Below are 22890 nucleotides of genomic sequence, written 5' to 3' on the forward strand. Positions count from 1 at the left end.
CTGGATCCACACATCAAGACTTGACTATGAATCACAAGCATAATTAAAAAATAAAATAAAAGTTTGTCTCGTAGAGTATTTTTTATTTTCTGCTGCATTGTAATACGTCACCGTTGCAACTATCATTTTTCCCCCCATCATAGATGTAATGCATGGATGTTACATTTTAGAAAATAAATTTTTTTATATAATTATTTCTTAAATCATGCTATTTATTGATGGCCAGCATGTACAACCATGTAAAAATTACATAATCAATTATGATAATTTAAGCTGGGAATTTTGCTAAAATAATATATTAGAAACGATAAAAAATAACTTTATCAGAACTATAATAACACGTTAAAGAGTTTGAATTTTTTTGAATTTCAACTAGTCAAAACCCAATAATAAAGAAGGTATTACCCGGCTTGTCATTTTTTTTTTAATCAATTATCTTTTATTTTTTCGGGAAGCTACAACTTTATTTACACTTCAACTATGATAACCGCATGTTACAGTGATATGGGCTTACAAAGCAAGTAATTGATGTAAATTTGTTTTCTAAAGATTTATTAGTTTAAGTTTTATAAATTTTAAAATTATTGGAGATTAATATAATTATTAATTTTAAAATCCAGTAAAATTAATTGAAAAGCGCAAAAAGCTGACCTGAATATTCACGTTAATAAAAAAAAAATAGTGCAATTCAAGAGTGTGACTTAACTAATCAAGTCCTTGAATTTGTTTCTTAAAAATCATCAAGTTTTGAATTTCACAAATCTCAAAGCTACTCAAAACTTATATGGTCGTTAATTTCATGACTTGTGTGACTAGTTGAAATACGTGCAAGCTAGCCTGAACATCCATGTTAATTAAAAAAAATTATTCTGCAAATTTGTTTTTTTACTAGGCAAAGTAGCTTTAGATTTTTTTAAAAAATAAACTATAGAAAAAAGGAGGATTTTTCTCAATTCAACAAAAAAAAATATCTATTTTTCTATCCATTTATCTTCACATAACATCTTGAAAAATTCTAAACTGATTTCAATATTAAGAAGTTCTTTGGCATGAAATAATATCCGCTAGGAAAACTCAAATCCAATTTTTTTATGCTTCATCAAATTTTTTTCACCACGCCCGCGTTCTTGCCCATCTCGATGAAACACAAATTTAATCAAACCACCTCGTGAACTTGCTAATCTTTTAAAAATCATCGATGGAAAAATCTTTTATCATGGATCTTTAAACCCTTGATATGACATAATTAAATGTTGCTGTGAACACATCTATCAACCGTGAACATGAAATACATATTATTTCACAGGCAATGATCTTGAGAAGATTGAGAAGAGTTTTGAGAGCAGTGCATAAACACTTGCAAGCTTGTTGATTATTTTAAATATTTTTTATATAAAAATATTTTTTTTTTTTTTTAAAAATTATTTCTGATATTAGCACATTAAAAAATCTAAAAATATAAAAAAATATTAATTTTAAAAAAATAATCAAAAAAATTTTAAAATACAAAAATAAACAATGCATAATGTTAAAAGGAATAAAACATATAAAAAAAACCCTTATACTAACTACCAATAACTTTATAATCTCACTCAACTTACCTTTAAAAGACCCAAAGACAATGAATCAAAAAATACATAACAAAAATAGTTAACTGCGACAATGTTCATCGAGTATATATTTAATATTGTGAAGGATGATATTTTTAAATAATATTTTTTAATGAAAAATATATAAAAATATATTTTAAGATTTTTTATATAACCATATTGAAATTATTAAAAATTATTATTTTTTTTTAAATCAAAACATACTTAAATACAGTCTTAGAGGAAAGAATAAACTGTGCCTAAATTATACTAAATTATAGAGGTAAAATAAGAAAAAAAATCTGGACGGGATTTAAGTTTTAAATGGATGAAAAAATAATGAATATCGTGGGGAAGGATAGAGTAGCTTCAAACCACCACCAAGAGAAGAGTAGCCCCACGAAGACGAAAAGAGGGAATGTAATAAATAAGGATGATTAAGTGGCTGTTTGGCATTGCGGTCAAAACCAGTTTTTTGAAAAAATTCAAATTTTTTTTTTTTTTTTGCTAAAATTGAGTACGGTTTGTACTTTTTGGATCGTTTTGACGTGCTGATGTCAAAAATAATTTTTAAAAAAATAAAAAAACATTATTGGCATGCAATAAATAGAGTGTGATAATGATTTTTTTTATATAAAAAATATATTTTTAATATCAAGTAAAAATATATATAAAAATTAATTTAAAATAAATAAATAATTTTTAAATATAAAAACAAACATTTCAGCAGAGATTGCATAGACTCCCAAATCAGATTAATTTTTTTTAAAATCATTTATTTTAATGTACAAGACAAATATAAAAAAAAATATATTGATAAAATTGTAAAAAAAAAAAAGAGCTAATCAAATGATAAAAAAGAAAAAAAAAGAAAAAAGAAGTGGAATCTGGATAGACATGAAGGCCATGTTTGTTCCTGGAAAGTAGTTTTCGGGAAACCATTTTCCAAACTTTCTTGTGTTTGTTTGTCATTAGAAAAGTTGGTCAACGGAAAACACTTTCCGGTCAACGAAAAACACTTTCTAGTCAACGAAAAACACTTTCCAGTCAATTTCAGTCAAAGAAAATTACTTGGTTTTCAGGAAGTGTTTTCCCTTTAACTGTTTTTTCCGGAAAGTGGTTTCCGGGAAATTACTTTCCAAACTTAGTAGAAAAGTTGGTCAAATGGAAAACACTTTCTAGTAAAAGGAAAATTTGGCTTGGTTTTTTAGGAAAGTGTTTTTCCTGAAAAATTTAGGGGGAAAACACTTTCCGGAAGTTGTGAAATATCGTTGATTATATTAAATTCAATCCTTAAACTTTTGATTGGTATATATATTTTGTTTGAATATTTATTTTTCAATTTCATCTCTTAAATTTTATTTTTATATTAACTTTGATCCTTATTTTTATAATTGCTATTTTTTATATATCTAATTTGGTCCTCATTCTTTTGATTGTTACTTATTTTATTTGAAATATTTTTTGATTTGATCTCTATTATTTTTTTTCAATTTCATTTATTCAACTTTTTAATTTGTAAGATTTGTTCCTCGTTATTTTAAATAAGTATATCATCAACTTTTTAGATTTTCGGTGCGGACATGGCGGACTGTAAGGTGTCATTGTAAGATCATGTTTTTATCTTACCGCCCACGTGTTAAACGCGCCGAGCGGGGTGTTGGGTTACCTAATGTGGCCCCACATTTAAAGACGCGTCATCATCAAATTCCATGATCCTGGCCATTGATGATTTCTATATTACATCGCAGCCGTTTTGATTAGGTAGCTTTTTTGCTGCAACTCCAATAATTGCTCACATGGGTGGGTCCATGATTCATGTATTCTTTCTTTTTTTCCTTGTATTTTAATTGAAAAATATGCTAAAACAATAATTCTAGATTTCTTTTATATTTTTACATCAATATATTAAAACATTGAAAAATATTTTGAAATAATAATTTAATATTTTACTCATACAAAAAATACTTTGGAAAACATTTAAATTCAAAAGCTTCCAACAGTTTCGAGTTCTCAAACAATTTTCTAAAAAAAATCAAAATTAATATGAAACAAAGACATGTTCATGAACTTTTTTTCTACCGTTAGAGTTCCATACATATAAATCCCTTCTCTTTTTTCATCACTATACATGTTGAATTTAGTTGGAGACAAAAGTAAAAAAATTTAAAAATCAAAGATGTAAAAAACATGATTTAAGGGTGGATTGTATTTACAAGGTGCCGAGGCAACATAATTCTTAAATCAATATTAAAAATCAAAATTACTAAAAATTGTATTTGATTATTAATGTGTCGAGATTGAAAAAATAAAAATATATTTGATTAAAAGAATGAAGATAAAAATATAAAATAAATTTATAAATAAAATAGTTTTAAAATAAATTTATTCTATTTTAAAACACAAAATATATACTATTTTTTTTTTATTATCACAATTTTTTTTTAATTTTAATACAATAATCAAACGCTATCTAATATCAGTAGATTGACAATAATTATCACAAATTACATATTTTTTTCCATCTCCCACTAGATTGACACTTAAGGCCTTAATTACCTCCCGTGCTGTTAACTTCCTTGACTTTTCCTCTCCTGTCTCCATCCTCCACTACTGTTAACTATTTTCTCCACCCCCACTAGATTGATATTTAATAGTAATTTTAATCCAAATTTTATGCATAAAAAATTCAACTAAAAACATGTAAATAAGGATTTTTTTTTAGCAAAAAATAAATAAAACAAACCTACTTATAATTTAAAATTAGACACTGTTATTGAATAACTCTGGATCACATTTAATTATTATTTTAAAATAAAAAAACAAATATAAAATAATATGCTGTATTTTCAAATCAAAAAGTACATCTCGTCTTTTCTTATATTAGGACTGTCCAAATTATTTTATACTAGTAAATAATTATTATATTGACAAAAATTCAATTTATTAATTAAGACTTTAAGATTTAATTCCTACAAAATCAATAATTCCTCTATAACAAACAACCGTACACCGTATTAGTTCAATTTTATTTTTTTTCTAACTTGAAGAAGTTTTTTAAAAATATAGTAATGATTGTTTTTTAAAATATTTTTTATTTAAAAATTTATTAAAATAAAATTTTTATTTTTAAAAAATTATTTTTAATATTAGTATAATATAATAATTTAAAAATATAAAAAAATTAATTAAAAATAAAAAAATAAAAAATTTTCAAAACTTTTTAAAAATATTTTTAAATATAAAAACAACCATGTTCTAAAAACGAGCGATACAAGCTCGATGATGCCGCCACAGGAACCATCCTTATCTTTAAAAGTCAAAGGTCAAAAACAAACACCTGGAAACTCCGTGTTGACAACCCATTACCGGATAATAACCGGCTATTTTAAAACAACGCTGTCCAGGTAAAACCCAATCAAATCAAAATAATAAAAAAACAACAGGCTGATTCGGTAATTCCGAACCTAAGGCTCGTAAGACCCGCACCAATCAGGTTCGGTCACACCCGCCCTATAAATACCACCTCATTTGGCGTTTTCATCCTAAAACGCCCGTATCATTTGCTGTTTCGTCCTTAAGAGAAACATATATTTTCTTCTTCGTCCTCGCTTAAGGTAAGAAGGGAAAAAAAAAAAAACAATCAGGCTTTTAATTACCCGGATCTGCTTTGATTCGGGTTTTTTTTTTTGCTTTCTATAGTGATTTTTTGTTGTTTGCTGAGAAAGCTGAAGGAAAATGAAGGATAAAGTAAAACAGAAGGAAATGAGGGGCTAATCGGTTTTCGAAATTTAAGATTTTGAATTTCCGTAGAGGAAAAATAGTTTTTTTTCCCTCGGTAATCAAATAGAGCTTTGCCTGGTTCATCTGTAAAATCTTGTGGTTGATTGATGTGATGTTATTGTAAAGTTTGAATTTTTTTCTTGTTAATTAGTGTTTTATTGCGTGATTAACATTTCTAATTGATAAATCTTGATTGAGCTGGGTGTTAATTAGTCATTTTAACGTTGACTTGACTTGAATTACTAGAACAGATTAATAATGGTTTTTGTTAATTCTGAGCGGATTGTAAAGGTTTTAACTCCTTCATTGCTGCTGGATAACCTTTTTTTTTTTTTTTTTGCTGGGTTATCATTGATTATGACAATTTTCTGTATAAATGTTGAATCTTGGCTTGGATTTTGAATGATTTGAACTTATCAATAAGTAAACAATTTTGAATGATTCTCAAATAGAAAAAGAAGTTGGTTAATGAGTTGATTAGTGTTAATCACAAGTTAGAACTTGCTTGCAATGGGATAATTTGAGAGCTTGCATTGAATTGAATCTCAATTTTTTTTATCTTAATTTGGAGTAGAGAGGTGCAGATTTTGGATGGGAGGGTTTGATTGTGGTATGAAAAGGATGGCACTAGTTTCAGGAGGCAGATCAACACTGAACCCAGATGCACCTCTTTTTGTTCCTGCTGCTTACAGACAAGTGGAGGATTTCTCTCCTGAATGGTGGCAATTGGTTACAACGACAACTTGGTTCAGGGATTACTGGCTAAGTCAGCATCAAGATGAGAATGGATTTTATGACAATGCTGAAAATGATTTCGGGTTTGATGGGAACGATGTAGCTGATTTGTTACCGGATACATTTGATCTTGATGCTGGTGATTATTTTACTAGTCTGGAAGCTCAATTTGCAGGTTTCATCGAAGAAAGCTTTTCTCCTTTACCTTCCGATGGGATGCGTGAAAATGGTATGTCTTGAGAATGTTTTGAGATGGAATAGGGTTAAATTTAGCATGATTACTTTGTAGAAAATTGAGAAGTTGGGATGTTGGGGTGATAGTTTGTTTTTGCTCTATTTTTACAGGTTTTATGTTGGAAGTGGAGGCACCAAAGAAGGACACAGGTCTGAAACCCAGCGCTTGATTCATCAATCCAGATAGGCCATGACTTCGAGTTGGAGTTATCCCCAGTCAGAATAGATTAATGTAGCTACTAGCTTTTGTAAGTCTGTATAGAGCAAGGTTGGAGCTCTTGTATTACTCCTTGTTCATTCTCGTTGTCTTTCTCTTAGTTTAATCCAAGAAACTGCTCAGAAATGTAAAAAAAGAAAATGTAAAATTTAGTCAGAAATGCTAAAAAAAAGTATTTCTTTTTGCTTCTTATTTTGCTCCCTATATGTTTTACACAAGTGGTTTTGATGCTTTAGCAATTTGCGAGAACCTAATTTCAAGTTGGCAATTTGGTGGACCTTGTGCTCATCAATGCTTCACAGGGGACACACATGATTAGTTCGCTGTACCAATGGCACTACTGGTTAACATGGGTGGGAAAGCGACTTGCAATAATCTTGCCAGGCGCTACCTGCTTCCTGTCTCTTTCTCGGATGCCATGGCCTGTGGGTAAGCAGTCAGGAACGCGGTGCCCTCTTGACTGACCTAACACTTCTAATCGCGCATCACTGAGAGGGATATAACTAGACAAGACAGTCACTGAAATTCTAAGCATAGCAAACATTATTAAACTTGCAATCTTGCAATGACGTAAAATAAGATTAGTAAGAATTTCCCCAGAAACTTGCAAATGAGATAACCTAAACCTTCAAGATGAAGGGCTTGCTTCATTGCCTGTCTAGTTCATACATTGAACCTGACTGCAATTCTAGGGATTACACTGGCGAAAAAGGAGAGTGCAATATCATTACATTTGCTTGATAATCACAAGGAAGCAAATATGGAAACTACAGTTCGCTGACAAACGAGATCCACGAGTGTCGAACAAGCAAAATGTAAACTAACTTGCTTTCACTGACAAGATCAAGCAGTGTGGAATACAATGCCCTTTACGGACTGTAAATTGTATTATTCAATTGACTCTAAATATATCTCTATTTTATAAGCAAAAATGTATTAATATTGTATATGCAAATGCAACCACTTTGTTTGTAAATTACACATTTGATCCAAATGACACATTTTCACACTTCGTTCCCCTGGCTCTTCACCCATCAAGTCAAGAAAGAAACTGTCATCTAAAGCAATCTTTGCTGCACTAATCCCGGCTGCCAAAATCTTGATTTGCCCAGATGGGAAGTTAACCTTACTAACAGCCCATTTTCTTTCAAATACACATCTCCCATTCCAAAAGTTGCTTTGGGAAGAGAAACAAACTGATCTTCTTTCCTACTTGAGCAGGCAACTTTGAAAGGGACATTGATCATCTCCTTCCCGTTTAAGCAGAAACCTCGGATAGAAAATCCAGGCTCGATTCTTGAAGCTTTTTCCTAATTTTGGCTTCTAGTTTGGTTTGGTTGCCAATAGCATCGGATATTGCCTTAGGCAACAAAAATCCAGGTCTCTCAAGGAATGGTGCTCGGTCAAGGACCAAAGGTTCTCTCAAAGTGATCTCAATGCCAGCAAATGACCACAAAGTCAGGGTTGCTTCCCCTTTGAGGCCAACAGAAAACCAGCCTAAACCAGCTATAGAAATATCAATGCTATTGGCATCCCAGCTAGTTCCACTTACTTTGATCTCCCTCTCTTCCCATTTTCCTAACTCAGAAGCTCGATCTTCACCAGTTGGTGGCTGCAAGAGAAAGCCAGATACAGTTAGGCAGGCTGTAAAATTTATATGAGATGCAAGCCATCTTAATTTCTTAAAAACTAGCAAGAAAATAAGAAAATAAAACTCCAGCAAGTGAAATGAAACGTGCTAGTTTGAGAGTGCTTTGATAGACTGGCAGCCTGTTAATGCACTAAACTTTGAAGGGGATCAAGGCACAATTTCCCCTACAGGGAAGGAATTGCATGGTGAAGTGACATCCTTTCTTTTTCTTTCCTCCAGAATCTGACCATTTGAATTTTTTACTACAAATGAAACAAGCACTCTTCCATAGGAGAGTAGTAATTCTCTGCTCATATAGAAACTGTGCAAACAATATTCTATGTGCATGAAAGCCACATGACATCCACCACCCATTGCTACATAGAACCAAACTAGCAAAGTTCTGTATTTGTATAATTATTGAAGAATACATAAATTTACCTGCAAACGAAAACCAATATGGTTCTTCCGAAACTCATCAGCATTTTCCATCTTCCCCATGTGCAGAGAAACATTTGGCGACGCCCAAACTGTGACATAGATAGTTTGCACAGATGCTTGATTGAGATCCAGTCGCAACAAGCCACCAACATGTATTGCCTGTCCTGCCTGCAAAAGGTCCATTGCTCTTAAGAACTCAAAGAAAGTGTATATATGCACCCTAGGAACTATAACAGGAGCCTCAGCATAGAATGCTTTGAAGCCTCAGAACAGTGAGCAAATGACAAATTGAGAACGTTCAACAATATAAAGATAAGCCATTTCACCTTACAAAAAGGAACTTTAGAGCAAAAAAATTTAAAAGCTGTTCAATTTAGGAGACTAAATCCTGTAAATAAAAGTTTCGGTACTTGAATCATTACATATCAGAGTAAAAATACACGCTCATTACCAAAACATTATTTTAGTTCATTTCCCAGGTTCACACATACAGGCACACAGATATTGACCAGAGCAACATGAGCAAATTGGTCTAAGTATGCAGAGTGCCAAGTCACACCATGATATTGAACCAAAGAGATTACAAGAAATGAGAGGAAAACTTACCTTCACTCTATATGTTCGAGGTTGTAGCTCCTTTCGTATTTCAACCATTTTCTGTTCATCCCTATTCAATCTCATGGACATTAGATATGGATGTAGAAGACCTGGAGTGTCATACATCTTTGCCTTAGCTGATAGAATCCCTCCAATTCTCAAAATTCCAACTGTCGTCCCAGGAACTGGAGCTTCTGTAAGCTTTGTGACCTTAGCACCTCCTTTCTTGGCTAATGCATTGATTAGAGTAGACTTGCCTGCATTCTGAGCCCCAATAACCCACACATTCCCTCGAGGACCAGCCAATTCCTTAATGAATGATAACAAGTTTCTCACACCCACATCCTTACAAGAACTAACTAAATAAACCCCACTAAGCTTAGGCGCCCCTCCAGCCCTAGCACGGTGCCTAACCCATCTATCTAATCTGGTAGGTGAAATTTGAGAAGGGAGGAGATCAACCTTTGTACCCACGAGAACAAGCTTAGGCAACTTTTTACTAGCTCTAGGGTCATCCTTGACTCCTTCCAATGCATTGAACAAGGACTGTACCGCCCGCTTAGGAAATGAGCCATCAAAGTCAACACAATCAACAACCATAACAACAACAGTAACATTACCACTGCCACTAGGTTTCATCAACCTAGTTGTGATCAACCTATCGAAATCGAAATCAGGTATCAAATTTTCAGCTGTTTGGTTCTTGACCTGCCCATAATTCCTCAAAGAATGACATCGAGCACACACTGTAACCTCATCCTTTTCCTTCTTAGACTCCCTAGCCAACCTCTTCCTCTCTGCTTTGGACACCTTTTTCTGCTCTTTTTTCCTCCTTTGTTTCTCTATTATCTCCTCTGTAATGTTACCATATCCAACCCCAGCTGGACTAAAACCATCCAAGTCAGAATCACCACCCTCTTCATCTTCTAAAAAGGGTTCAAATTCGTCAGAATCCAAATCAAAACCGGCCCATGTTTCCAAATTACCTTCCTTTCCATCACTTTTCTCAAGTTTACCCTCAACGCCATTCTCTAACTTCTCTTCATCACCTTCAAAACCATCTTCAAACCCTTCAAATTCATCTACAACATGCTCCTCCTCGCCTCCCTCTTCCACTACTTCATCTCTTTCAGCAATAACTTCTCTTTTCTTATAATATCCAGGAAGGTTTGGGTCTTTATCTTGCATGAAGACCCCACAACCAGGACAAATAGGTCCGTAATTCTCATCTTCTTCTCTTCCTTCACTCAAAACTAAGTCTTTACCTCCTCTTCTAGGTCCTATTTTAGCATGACCTCTTTGTTTTGTTTCAATGCTTGTTTGATTCTTAGCAACAAAATTTACAAAACATAATCTCTTCTTGTGTTTCTTGTTCTCTAAACTCAATCCTAAACAAAAAGAAAAGGTGCCTTAAAAACATGCTTTACCGGTTAAACACCGCAAGGAAAGGAATTAAAAAGCTGCAGAAAAAGTAAAAGAATGGACTTACCAGTGAAAATATTAATTGGGATTGAAGATATTTCTGGTTTAATGCCATTGTTGTTAAAAAGCTTCAATCTTGGCTTGGTCACTGCTACTGTTGACAACAAAACTGCCATTTCCTTCGAGCAAAGCTCTCAAGCAGCCAAGTTGCTCGCAGGAAAGACGAAAGAGTGAGCACGAGCAATGAAAGATCATGTTCTAAACGCACCGTTTCTTGTTTCTAGAATAACTATCTTTGGGCCTCTACTTGGGCCTTCTGTTATTAACCCATCTTAAACAGTTGTATTTGTACCGTTGAATTGGGCCACTATGAAAACTATGAGCCCAGTCAATTTGTTAGAAAATGATTTATTAGATTTAGATCTCGTTTGGAGCACTATCCTTAATTGTAAATTCAATTCAAGATTTTTTTAGAGTTGTTTAAAAAGTTAAAATAAGATTGTTTTTTTTTTTATTTTAAATAAAATTAGATTTTATCTAAATTTTAACTTAGTTTGACTAGGTTGAATGTTTATTTATTTAATTAACCAAGTCAATTTTCAATTTAATTTAATATAAAACTTGCTTCATTCTAACATTAAAATTTGAATTTGAACAAAAATTAAATTAATAATATTTTTGTGATTTTTTATGTTTTTATGTGTTAATCTTTAAAAAATATATATAAAAATTAATATAAAAGCAAAGAATATTTTTTTAAAAATCTTACATTATAATAGTAAATACACTTAAAAGTGTCTGAAAATAATAATAACGGTTGCTTTTCAAAGTATTTTATATTTAAAAATATATTAAAAATAACATATTTAAATTTTTTTAAAATTAATTTTTGAATATCAACATATTAAAATAACAAAATAATATATTAAAAAGTTACAAAACACATCATATTCAACGACGCAAGTCCATGACCTACATTCCATGTACTAAAAGGAAATGATTACGCGATATATAAGAAATCTAACCATGTAGCTGGTAGACAGGTTTTGCCCAAGATTTTTTCGAATAAACTAAGAAATTAATTTTTCTATTAAAAAAAGTTAAATTCGATCCCAACATTACGACATCTATTTATTTTTCTACAAATTTGTCATTATTATTAATTAATTAATTTTCCAAAGAGATTAATTTATATTTTTTTAAAAAAACTTGACAGTAAAAAATATTATCAAATCAGTTTATATATCAATCAACTCTTCCGAGGTTAGATTAATTTATTCTTCTAAAATTAAATGGAGTGGTTTGTTGATTTCTTAAGAATATATAAACTCATTTATAAGAAAAAGAAAATAATACAGGGGCAATTATAACTTGCTTATCTTTTTTTTTTTAAAAAGTAAAAAGCCGGATTGCCACGTAATACGTGCAACCGTATAACCTCTAGTACCCAGCGTGTGTACAAGCTATCACGCACGTGTTAACCACAGAGGGGACGCACCCATGTAAACGTGTCAAATAAGATCCATGCGAAAAACAACCTTAAAAACACGTGTTGTCTTAACCACAACACGATAAAACACCTCCCAATTTAACGCATGCCAGATATTGATGCAAACAATATAATATTAGAGAATCAGAAACTACGAAGACTTAGTTTGAAAATGCAAGGCCAAAAGAGATTACACGTCCAAGCTATGTCAACTAGATCTCCCAAATCTTCATCACCGCCACCGTGGGGGGTTCTTGTTCTTCTTGCTCACCATCTTGACCCTAAATCTTTAGGGGTGGCTTCATGTGTGTCCAAGTCATGGTACCTGTCCATGGCGTCTGACCATATTTGGCAACCTTTGTGTATGAGTCATTACCCTTCTCTTTCCAACCTTAAGATTACGCATCCTTCTGTTTCTTACCACCGTTTGTATGCCATGGCATACGTTGCTGCCAAACGCAGGGTGAGAGGTCCCTCCGTGCCTCAATTTTCCATGGACAGTCTCATCTTTGATATCCATATTCTGGGCACCAAGGGCAATCATCCTATCGTCAAAATAGCAAAGCCTGGTAATGAATTTTGTTTTGATCATAATGGGGTGTTTAGATTTGATTTTGGAGTGAATAATTACGAGTGCTTGACGTCGTCAATGAATGAGATGCTAGAGGATGTAAAAATCACATGGAATGTGGTTTTGAAAGATTGGAGTGCGGTTTTTACCATGATGGATTATGAAGGGAAAGTGAGATATTCTCCTGGGTCTGAAGGTTGGTTTTCGCAGGAGTTACCACCACCACGGTGTTGCTCTAGTGATTCCACGAGTGGGATCGTGGCAGATTTGAAGTTGGTGTTCTATCGTAGGAAAGATGGTGGTGACAAAATTAGGGTTGACAAGGTAAGTGTGGGAATATTGAATGTTGTTAATTGGAGATACGTGGTTGTTGAGGATGGTATTAGGTACTTGCAACATTTCCTTTTTCCATCTTGATTTGTATATTTTATAGCCCTTGTATGCTGGAGAGTTTGTTCTTTATTGTTTAGCTCATTTTATGTTCTTCAACAAGTCCACTGGTCGCTTGGTTGAAGTTCTTAATCTGCACGTCTCACCTGCTGTCGCCAAGCTCTGCATTATGTATACGTTTTCGAGTACCATATATATTTTTTTAACTGAGAAACAAAGAGATATTACATGTGTGTGTTGCAATTTAGATTGAGCCTCTTCATCTGGGAAGAAATCCAGGTCTGATTATGTTCTTTAAATTTAGATAATTGAAAGAAAAAAAAAAGAATTAACAGTTGAGAAACCATCTATCCATGTCTCTATTGGTATAAGTTTCAAGCTTCGTAATATGAAGGTAAGAAACCATGGCAAATCGGAGACGAGAAGAGAGTAGAAAGAAGAAGAGAATTAATTTAAGAACGAAAAAAACACTTTGATTATTATCTTTTGCCTGTAGCCTACTAAAAGAAATCTAATCTGCTAAAATACTCAACTGCGATCGAGGCATGAACCATGAAGATTAATTAGTGCACAGCCTAGTCTCGCCACATTAACGACATCATGAAGATTAATGATTACAAGCAATGAACCTCCAAGCTCCTGGTAACAAATTCCCCAAACGAGACTTGTCTTCAGCACTGGGCCTTTTCAATCTCAAAAGCTGAGATTTGAGGACTTTTTCCTTGGAGTGAAATACCCTCTTGGACTCTTTAAGATGTTCGATGAAACCCTTAACATTCTTGAGGAGCTTCAATCTCTTGAGATCGGGCTTGAATTCCTCATGCGCCATTCTGTACTCAGCTTCCAAGCATCCCATATCGTTTTCGAATGCATAAATCCGCTCCATGAGATTTTCCATACCATCGAGGTTTTTGCTTTTGTATTCGTTAGAGAGCAACGTTTCAAGGTATGTGATTTGAGATTGAACGTAGAGCCTATCGTTTTCGATCTTTTCGGTTACGAGTTTGTAAAGGTCAGAACCGGTGTATTTGCTGCTGCCGGCGAGGTCATGATGGGGTGATTGAAGCTGAGATTCGAAGACTTTTTTCTTGGAGTGAAATACCATCTTGGAATCTTTAAGATATTCGATGAAATCCTTAACATTCTTGAGCAGCTTCAATCTCTTGAGGTGGGGCTTGAATTCCTTATGCGCCATTCTGTACTCAGCTTCCAAGTATCCCATATCGTTTTCGACTGCATCAATCCGCTCCATGAGAATTTCCATACCATCTAGGTTTTGGCTTTTGTTTTCGTTAGTGATCAAGGTTTCAAGGTATTTGATTTGAGATTGAACGTAGAGCCTATCGTTTTCTATCTTTTCGGTTACGAGTTTGTAAAGGTCAGAACCGGTGTATTTGCTGCCGGCGGGATCATGATGGGGTGATTGATCAGAAAGATAATTAGAGGATAACTTTCTGTGATAATTTGGAAGGTAAGAAGCGCAGACCGAGTTAGGGTTACAAAGATTACTGCTGCTATTAGGCATCGAGCAGCGTAACTCTTGAGTCTCGCCTTCCTCTTGCATGCAGGAAGTATTTCTGGGGTCCGCCATTGATAGTGGTCGGGATATCCTGGTTAATTTTCTCTAAGTTTCGTTTCAATCAGCCATGTATATATATACATAGGGAAAGCTTGCAGCAAATCCGTTTGCAAATAAAATTCTAATTTCACTACGAAGAGGATTAGCTAGCTAGGTATTTTAGTTCCCTTAGAATACGATCAAATCCCAAACTAGAAGTATTTTTGAGGTTATATATATAACTCCAAAATATTAGGGTATTTAAACTCTTATAGTACTCTTCAATCGCAGATCGACAAATTAAAAACCTCAGTAATTTGTATATAAGTGCCTTTGTATTTCTAATATATAATTATTTCGTTTACTGAAGAACAAAAATGCAACATAAACCTATCAATTATATATATATATATATATATATATATATATATATATATATAGATTAAGGCCCCTTGCAAGTGATCAAGTTATAGGGTAATCATTCATATATTCAAACCTATGTTTTCACCAGAGACTTTTTCAAGATTTCTATACATGTATCCTGATTGTCTCATATTCCAATGTTCATCTTTTTATTTTATTTTATTTTATTGAGTTTTTTTTCCAGATCTTGAAGTGTTTTTTGAAGAAATATATATTATCACAATTGACGTTTAATAAGACAAAAAAAGAAAGAAAGAAAGAAAGAAAAGAAAAAGTAAATATTGTCCTACAAATTTATATATAACGCTGAAACTTTTAGAAAACATAGGAGTAAAATTAAACTGTAGGAGTAGATGGAATTAATAGCAGGGGTAATAATAATAAATACGATCGAGGGACAATAAAACACATTACATTAAGTTAATTGTTATCTCGAGACATGATAGATGAAGATAGTATCTAAAAGAAGAGATCGAAGACATGTTTTTTAGTTATTTATATTTTGAAAATAACTAAATTCACAAAAAAAAACTATCCACACATTTATTTTATAACTTTGTCTCCATCCTTGTCCAATTAAATATGTTTTTTTACCTTGATATATATATATATATATATTAATTAAATGTAATCCAAAAAACTAAAAGAATATCACCGGTCTTTTTTTTTAAAAAAAAATTAACTATCGAAATAAAGGAAAACTAAATAGAGGGGGCCATGTGGATTTTTTTTAATGCAAAAAAAATAAAATTATTGTTACGTACCATCGTGTTTTTCAATTAAAAAAATTAAACCTTATAAAAAATAATCAAATATGATCCGATCAATTTGATAAATTTAAATATGATTTAAATGAGTAAAAAAACAGCAGCAAAAATAAATATTCACAAAATCAAACACCAACAAAATGACAGGATATTTAATTGAGATTACAATAATTCTATGGAAAACAAAACAAAAAAAATTTATTAAGATCAATTAAAAATAAACCAAGTTTTGAAAGATAAAATTAAAAAAAAAAACCCACAAAAAAAGCCTAAACGAGCATGCCTGCGTGCCCTAGTACACCTTTTCTTTAATAAAAAAAGTTGTGGATCTACTAGCCTAGGCCCATGTGCCCGGGCCTTCATTATTATTTTTTCCTATTTTAAGGGGTTTCGCCAACCTTTTTTTAATGAAAAAAAAAATAATAGGCGATTCACCACTTGCTGATGCGCATGGCATGTTATGCCCAGGTTCTAGAGATAAAAGGTCATTAGAAAGTCAAAGCAAAAGTGTTTTACATCTAAAATTTTATTTTTCAATCATTTTAGTTCTTAAAATATCTAAAAACACTTTAAAAACCTAAAAATACTTGTTTATACCTTCAAATAACTTGTAAAAGATCCAAAAACCGAAAAAATTGTTGAAAAGAAAAAAAATTCAATGATAAAAAAACATTATGGATTCTTATAAAAAAATCCATCTTTTAGCTTTTTTTCTTTGCAATTCTAATGTAACAATAGCAGTAAAAATCTTCAATGATGATGGTAATAGGAGCTTGAGTAAAAATGAAGTTTAAGATATTATTTAGTTTTGTATTTGAATTTGTGTTTAAGTGCGTTTTTAAAAATATATTTTATTTGAAAAATAATATTTTTAATATTTTTTAATGATTTTAATATATTATGTTAAAAATAAAACAAAAATATTAAAATTACTTTTAAGCCAGAGACATTTCTAAAAAGCACATGCAATGTAATGTCAAAACTAAATCAACCAAGAAAATAAAACACACCAAAAGAACTAAAAAAGGCCATTCGCTTTTCAACAAGATTACGAAAGCACCCTCTTCCCGCCTCTTTAAATACCATCCCTTCCCTCTTTTCACTTCCAAAATAAATCATGGCGCCAAAAAGATCTTCTACAATCCAAATCGGTAAAAGATGAAACAATTCACAAAACCTTAATTTTCCATCAATCAAATCTTCAAATTAACGATTTCCAGCCTTAATTTTTCCAACATTCTTTTGTTTTTGAGTTTTACAGGTAATTGTGAAGTTGCTGTGGAAGCAAACAAATTTGTTATTAACGATTCAGAACCAAACATTCTGCACATCGCAATCAATCGAAATGCAAACTTTAAAATTTCAGGTATTTTTTTATTTGAATTTCTTAGTCTAATTATGATTATAAGGTTATTATTATGTGTTTAAATTGAGTCAATAATAACTTTGAAACAGTGAAGGATGGGCTTAATAATGATTTTTTGCTATCAAATATCGAAAGAAGAGGTAAATATTTTGTTCAATCTAGATGAGAGATTAATTAGGACTAAAAATTTTGTGGCTTTCTTTGGGTTGTTGATGATTTTTTTGTGCATTAGTGAAATTCGAGGATGATTATGCTTTTTTCGTCGTGAATTCAAAGGATAAAGATAGTAATAGCAAATGTTATCTTGAGGTATGTTATTGCATACTGGGTATGATTTATTTTTGATGCATTCGTGTGTGTATGTGTTTGGCTGTTTGGTGAATATATTTATATGATGGGTTTTTGTTTATTAATTGACTTTTTTAGGAAGTTTTAAAGATTTATACAAGAGAACTACCTGCAATGAATTATGCTGCTAATACTGGAAAACAATCAATGTTTCTTGAAAAATGTATCTCCAAGGGGTATTGATTACTTTTTCTCTTGTCTATTTAAGTTGTACATCCTTCGTTGTTTTGAAATGCTTTATGTACTAACACTAATCTTGCAGGAAATACTGTACACTGCTTTTGAAATCCAAGTCAACAGAAGGTCCTGGTAAGGTAATCCTGCTTTGTCCCTCTAAGTGTTTATTTGGTTGTGTACTTCAGAAGGAAAACAAAAAAACAGTATACCCTGAAATCTTCTCATGCATTGCAAATGGTTTCTCTGTTGAGGTGTTGCATCTTATACACGTGCTATAGGTGGTAAACTCTAATCTACATGTTAGCTCAAAAAAACAATTTTGTTATCTTGACTAGTGATTAATTTATAAACATCAGATATATTTATGGAACAAGGTTTTTTCGTGGTTGGAATATGGATTGGTTAAGTGTCTCTTTAAGTAGCCTTCTCCTCTAATGTCAAGGAAAACTTTCTTGATGAATGTTTCTGAGTGCTTGCAAAAAATCCTCTTTTAGGGTGTTTGAGGACTCTCCAATGGTAAAGTCAGAAAAATTATAAAGAAAAAGGGTGATAAATGTGCTTAAAGAGCTTTAAATTATGAAATTTAGGTTGTTTTTGTGTTGAAATTATATGCTTTTATTGTAGAAAAACTTGAATCTCTTATCTGGTAGTTTAAGAGGTATTTATAGCCATTGATCCTTGTCTGTTTCTTTGGTGAAGGGATTGAAGAGTGATTTCACCATAATAACATTTATGAGGGATAAATATCCCTTATACAAGCATTAATGAGCATTAATGATGGATAATTATTCCTTACATAAGTATTAATGAGCATTGATGGAAATAGTTATCTCTTATACAAGCGTTAATAGGAGATAAATATTCCTTAGAACATACATGAAAGAGAAAAGAAGAAAAAAGGACACAGGGCATGTCTTTGGGCTTAAAAGGAGGTCAATATCTACATTTTAGGGCTGGGCTCTGGTGGTGCGCTTAAGCTCACAAGGAGAGGGTTGGGCGGATGCCCAACACCCAGGCTCAGGCATGCCCATCCCACTATCTGGGCTCGGGTACTCTACCCGAGCCCCTCAAAGGTGTCTTGGAAATGGACTGAAAAAAAATGGTCCCATGACTTTTATGGGTTTTTTGTTAAAGAAACAAGGGATAAAATCTTGATCCATCAACTAGGGTGCATTGTTATTAGAGAATATAGGTGGTCCTAACTTAGTTTTCCTGCTTTCCTGCCTATTTTGACTTTTGTCTCAATTGTGTGATTTCTTTAACATCCAAGCACTTCATGAAAGTGCAAGAATTTGCAGTTTGATATTGTGAACAATGAGTTGATTGCATCAACGAAGAAATTTAGCTAGCATTTTTTTACAATGGCCTTGTAACTCAACTTTTTTGTTACTAATGCAGGTTATAGCTGCAATTACGTATCAAATTATCCCTGCTGACATGCAGTATGCTGAGGTTCCTATTGCTGCTGTCAGTGCAGTCTACCAACACAAGGTTTATTGTCTGCTTATTTACTGCTGAAACACATTGCTACTCTTCTGAACCAATGATTGATGATATGAGTCTGTTCAGGAAATCTTGCTCTGAACTTTACTGCTACTTCGATTACTCAGGGTTTTGGTCACTTCTTGTACATGGAATTGAGGAAGAGACTTCAGAATGTTGGTGTTCATACAATATACTGCTGGGGTGATAAGGGATCTGAAGGTTTCTGGGTTAAACAGGTAATGCTCACTTGAGAATGTCTTCGGATTGGAGCATGATATGTTCTTATTGATTTGAGTTACTATTCCAGATGTCTTTCCGCAATGTATAAAATTTATATAGTGAGAACAGGCCTTCTGTTTTTCGTCCAACAGCAGAATTATGCAAGATGGAGTTTTCCAATAGCTAGTTAATCCAAAAAAAACAGTGTTTTTGTCCTTGTCTTGCAGAAGTCACTATGTGATTTAAGTTTGAACTCTTGTAATATAATGAAAACGAATGCAGGGTTTTGCATCAATAGCAGAAGTGGATAAAAAAGGCAGACCTCGCAGGCTGCCTATTAAGCCCAACATCCGCAGAGCATTATGCTTTCCTGGCAGTTCGACTCTTATGGTTTCTTATCTAAACGAGGGGAATTCAGCTACCCCTGAGGCCTCTCTGCAGTTTTGTTTTCCACTAAAGCCTCGTAATAATTCCTCATCAGCTGTTTATAGATCTGCTGAGTCTGGCTTTATTGCAGAGGATTACACTACTTTGAAGTCACAAAACCAAATAACTTCCAGGATAGAAAATTCTCAACATGAAAGATTTGCAAAGGATGAATTTTCTGGAGCAGATGCCAATCCAAGTGGTAAGACGAATTCTATTTATTTATTTTTCTAACATGTGCTTCTTTTAATGCATAGTGATTTTCATATTTCATTATTCGGCTTAAGCCCTGCATAAATGCTTTAGAAATATTTGAAGTGAAACATCTCTTCTATTTCTGCATCTTCAGATCCCAACTTTCCACTCCTACCCTTTCTAGCAAATTTCCATAGGTTACTAGGATAGGCTTCTACCTTCTTTTTTTTTTTAATTTTTTTTTCAACAGGCCTTCCTCAGAGTCCGGATTGTGGTGACTTAGCTCCTTCTGAGAGAGGGGAATGCAGCAAGATGACAACTGCTGCAGAATTAGCCAAGACTAGAGCTGATGCTGATGTCAAATGCAATTATAGCTATATACAAGGTACTAAGAGGAGGGCTTGGGAAGCTTCATTGTCATCATTGAAGACTAAAAAGGTGAAGGGTAGCCATCAAACTGACTATGAATCAGATTCTGGCTGCGGTTCAGATTCAGAAAGATTCACAACTAATCCATGTTTTAGGGGGTGCTCCTTGGGAATTTCAAAAAATAACTCTTTTGGAAAAGCTACTTCTATGGATCCTTTGACTCGTAACTGCATGGAAAATAATGTGAAAGAGGACAAATCAAGTAATAGAACATCAGAGGTTCTTGTCAGCAAAGAATTTCAGTCTAAAGGAGAATGCTTTAGAATCATGTTGATGAATATTGCTGATGATGATAAGAAGACGCATCTAACAAAGGTATATCCAATGTCTGATTCCTGTTCCACATATCATACATAAACATCACCTTGAATTTCTTTGTTTGGCACTTTTAGTGCTGTGATTGAAGATTGAGATATTCTGGGGTTCAGGTTATGAATCCATGTGAATGCTTTGACATATTACTAAATCAGGACATTTTCATCCTTTCCCATTTACTTTATGATTTTACAGCGAAATGCTTTCCATGTTTTATTCCTCCCAGAAATTGTGTACAGGTGCCATGCATGAAGCTATCTTGATTAATAGCTACATAATTAGTTGTTGCTGAATATGGAATTTGAAGTGCTTCTGTGGTGCACTCCGTTAACTCCTATACAAATCATTTGTATTGGCGCTTAGCCAAATGACTTCTAAAGGATTTTGTCCCTTTTTTGTTATGAAAAGCAGATAAGGTTGAGCATGCACAAATCAATTGTGTTGGTCACTGATTTTTCTCCCAGACATAACTAGTTACTTATTTAGAATAATACGTCACTGAGGCTGAAGATAAGGTTTTGAGCCACAAGAATTAGTCTTTCTAGCTTGAATACTTGATTTGATTGTTCATTCCCCTGCTAAAATGCCCATTCCTCGTGAGTTAATTGTATTGTATGGAATGTGGTTATATTTATGTGCGTTTGTTGAGGATTAGTACCTTTTGTATAGGTAATTGAAACTCTTGGTGGTGCTGTTACTCCTTATGGAAGTGTAAGCACTCATGTTGTCACAGGGAAAGTGAGAACAACTTTGAATTTCTGCACTGCTTTGTCTTCAGGGTTAGTCTTTTCTTGATCTACCATTTTCTTTTTTAAAATTGGATATTCTGCAATCTGTATATGCAATTGCGATGTCAAAATAGCTCAATGCTCTAGTTTAAAAACTTTCCCCATTGTTGACATACATACATTTTTGAACACGCATACATTATTATTGCTTAAATTATTTTATGCTAACCTGGACGTATCGCCCATTAAGCAGAGCTTGGATAGTCTCATCAAAATGGTTGAAGGAAAGCTTTCGCAGAGGCAGATTTGTGGGTGAGTTGAAAACAGATTAAAGCTTTAGTGTTTTAACACTCGTCTAGATAATTCTCGTATCTCCTTTTAACCAGTCTGATGTACAGACGAATTGCCTTATATACTGTACGATGAAGATTATGTGCTGAAGCACAAAGCTGAGTTAAAAGATGCTGTTCTCAGAGCGAGAGCAAGACCCCAAGCTCTTCTCAAAGGATATAACGTATGCATAGCAAAGCATGTCCAGCCTCCTTTCCAAACTCTATCCGCCATTGTTGAGTCTGCTGGTGGAAATGTAAGTTTAGAACCTCATCTAGTTTGACTATATGTGGTGCAAATTTGTGAATGATAATTTTGTTTTTCATGGCCAATTTTTATCATCTATATCAATGTACAGGTGAGATGGGTTTGAAAACAGAAACACAGAGAATCGCCTTTTGTTGTAGTGGATTTTGTATAATGCGGATATAGGGATCGGTTCTGCTTCTTGATTAGAACCCTTTAGTAACTGCTAACCATGGTGAAACAAATACAGGTAATTTCTGGACTAGATAAAGAAAATGAAGCATCAGAAACAATCTTTGTTGCCAGTGAAGAAGACATTGAAGAAGCATTATCAGCTGCGAAGAAAGGAATGCGGACTTTCAGCAGTGACTGGCTGATGAACTGCATCATGAGGCAAGAACTGGATCTGGAGGCACAACAATTTGCAGAGTCCTTGTGAGGAGACTAATTTATACTCACGTATTAAGTTTGGACCATTTTCTGCCCCTTTATAGTTCTTGCATTTGTAAGTAGGAGGAAATTACGGTCTCAGAAGAGCAAGTGCAAGTATTTATCCACGGAGTTCTTTTTGAATCTTTCAGGTGATTACTTGAATCCTGTATATTGAACTATTGTTATGAAACTGCTGACCTGCAAACCTTAGTGCCTGAACTATTGTTCCTATTGAGTTTTGACAGTTAAAATTAGGAACCTGCCAGAGCAAATAATTCTTGTCTTTGGGTTTTTAGCCCTTCAATTTTTGAAAACCTACAACTTAATCCCTTAACGCTTGCTGACTGT

The 22890-nt window shown here is 33.2% G+C and overlaps 4 protein-coding genes across 6 annotated transcripts; 3 read left to right on the forward strand and 1 right to left on the reverse strand.

Moving 5' to 3' along the window:
• Window positions 1–5062: 5062 nt before the first annotated feature.
• Window positions 5063–6750, forward strand: LOC118053063 (protein EARLY RESPONSIVE TO DEHYDRATION 15). 2 transcript variants are annotated; one of them, XM_035064201.2, is made up of 3 exons: window positions 5063–5206; window positions 5947–6336; window positions 6453–6750. In XM_035064201.2, exons 2-3 carry the CDS (start codon window positions 5964–5966, stop codon window positions 6509–6511), a joined length of 432 nt encoding a protein of 143 aa, XP_034920092.1. In that variant the 5' UTR covers window positions 5063–5206; window positions 5947–5963; the 3' UTR covers window positions 6512–6750. The 2 variants fall into 2 exon arrangements, with proteins under 2 accessions (XP_034920092.1, XP_073266070.1); XM_073409969.1 differs by lacking the exon at window positions 5063–5206 and having other exon boundaries at window positions 5224–6336.
• A 503-nt stretch (window positions 6751–7253) lies between these two features.
• Window positions 7254–10888, reverse strand: LOC118053062 (GTP-binding protein BRASSINAZOLE INSENSITIVE PALE GREEN 2, chloroplastic). The gene is made up of 4 exons (XM_035064200.1): window positions 10716–10888; window positions 9236–10614; window positions 8630–8797; window positions 7254–8170 (listed from the first exon to the last, which is right to left on the reverse strand). Exons 1-4 carry the CDS (start codon window positions 10822–10824, stop codon window positions 7817–7819), a joined length of 2010 nt encoding a protein of 669 aa, XP_034920091.1. The 5' UTR covers window positions 10825–10888; the 3' UTR covers window positions 7254–7816.
• A 1355-nt stretch (window positions 10889–12243) lies between these two features.
• Window positions 12244–13125, forward strand: LOC118053064 (probable F-box protein At5g04010). The gene has a single exon (XM_035064202.2). It carries the CDS (start codon window positions 12244–12246, stop codon window positions 13123–13125), a length of 882 nt encoding a protein of 293 aa, XP_034920093.2.
• A 3782-nt stretch (window positions 13126–16907) lies between these two features.
• LOC118053065 (uncharacterized) lies at window positions 16908–22868 on the forward strand. Of its 2 annotated transcripts, XM_035064204.2 has the most exons (14): window positions 16908–16997; window positions 17108–17212; window positions 17302–17352; window positions 17445–17521; window positions 17639–17736; window positions 17823–17874; window positions 19136–19228; window positions 19348–19458; window positions 19724–20069; window positions 20313–20806; window positions 21476–21585; window positions 21788–21846; window positions 21933–22120; window positions 22361–22868. In XM_035064204.2, the coding sequence occupies exons 1-14, from the start codon at window positions 16964–16966 to the stop codon at window positions 22547–22549; spliced, it is 2007 nt and encodes a 668-aa protein (XP_034920095.1). In that variant the 5' UTR covers window positions 16908–16963; the 3' UTR covers window positions 22550–22868. The 2 variants fall into 2 exon arrangements, with proteins under 2 accessions (XP_034920095.1, XP_073266303.1); XM_073410202.1 differs by lacking the exon at window positions 17302–17352.
• The last annotated feature ends 22 nt before the right edge of the window (window positions 22869–22890 follow it).

Source organism: Populus alba, chromosome 6 (assembly GCF_005239225.2).
Source record: "Populus alba chromosome 6, ASM523922v2, whole genome shotgun sequence".
In the NCBI taxonomy this organism is placed as follows: Eukaryota; Viridiplantae; Streptophyta; class Magnoliopsida; order Malpighiales; family Salicaceae; genus Populus; species Populus alba.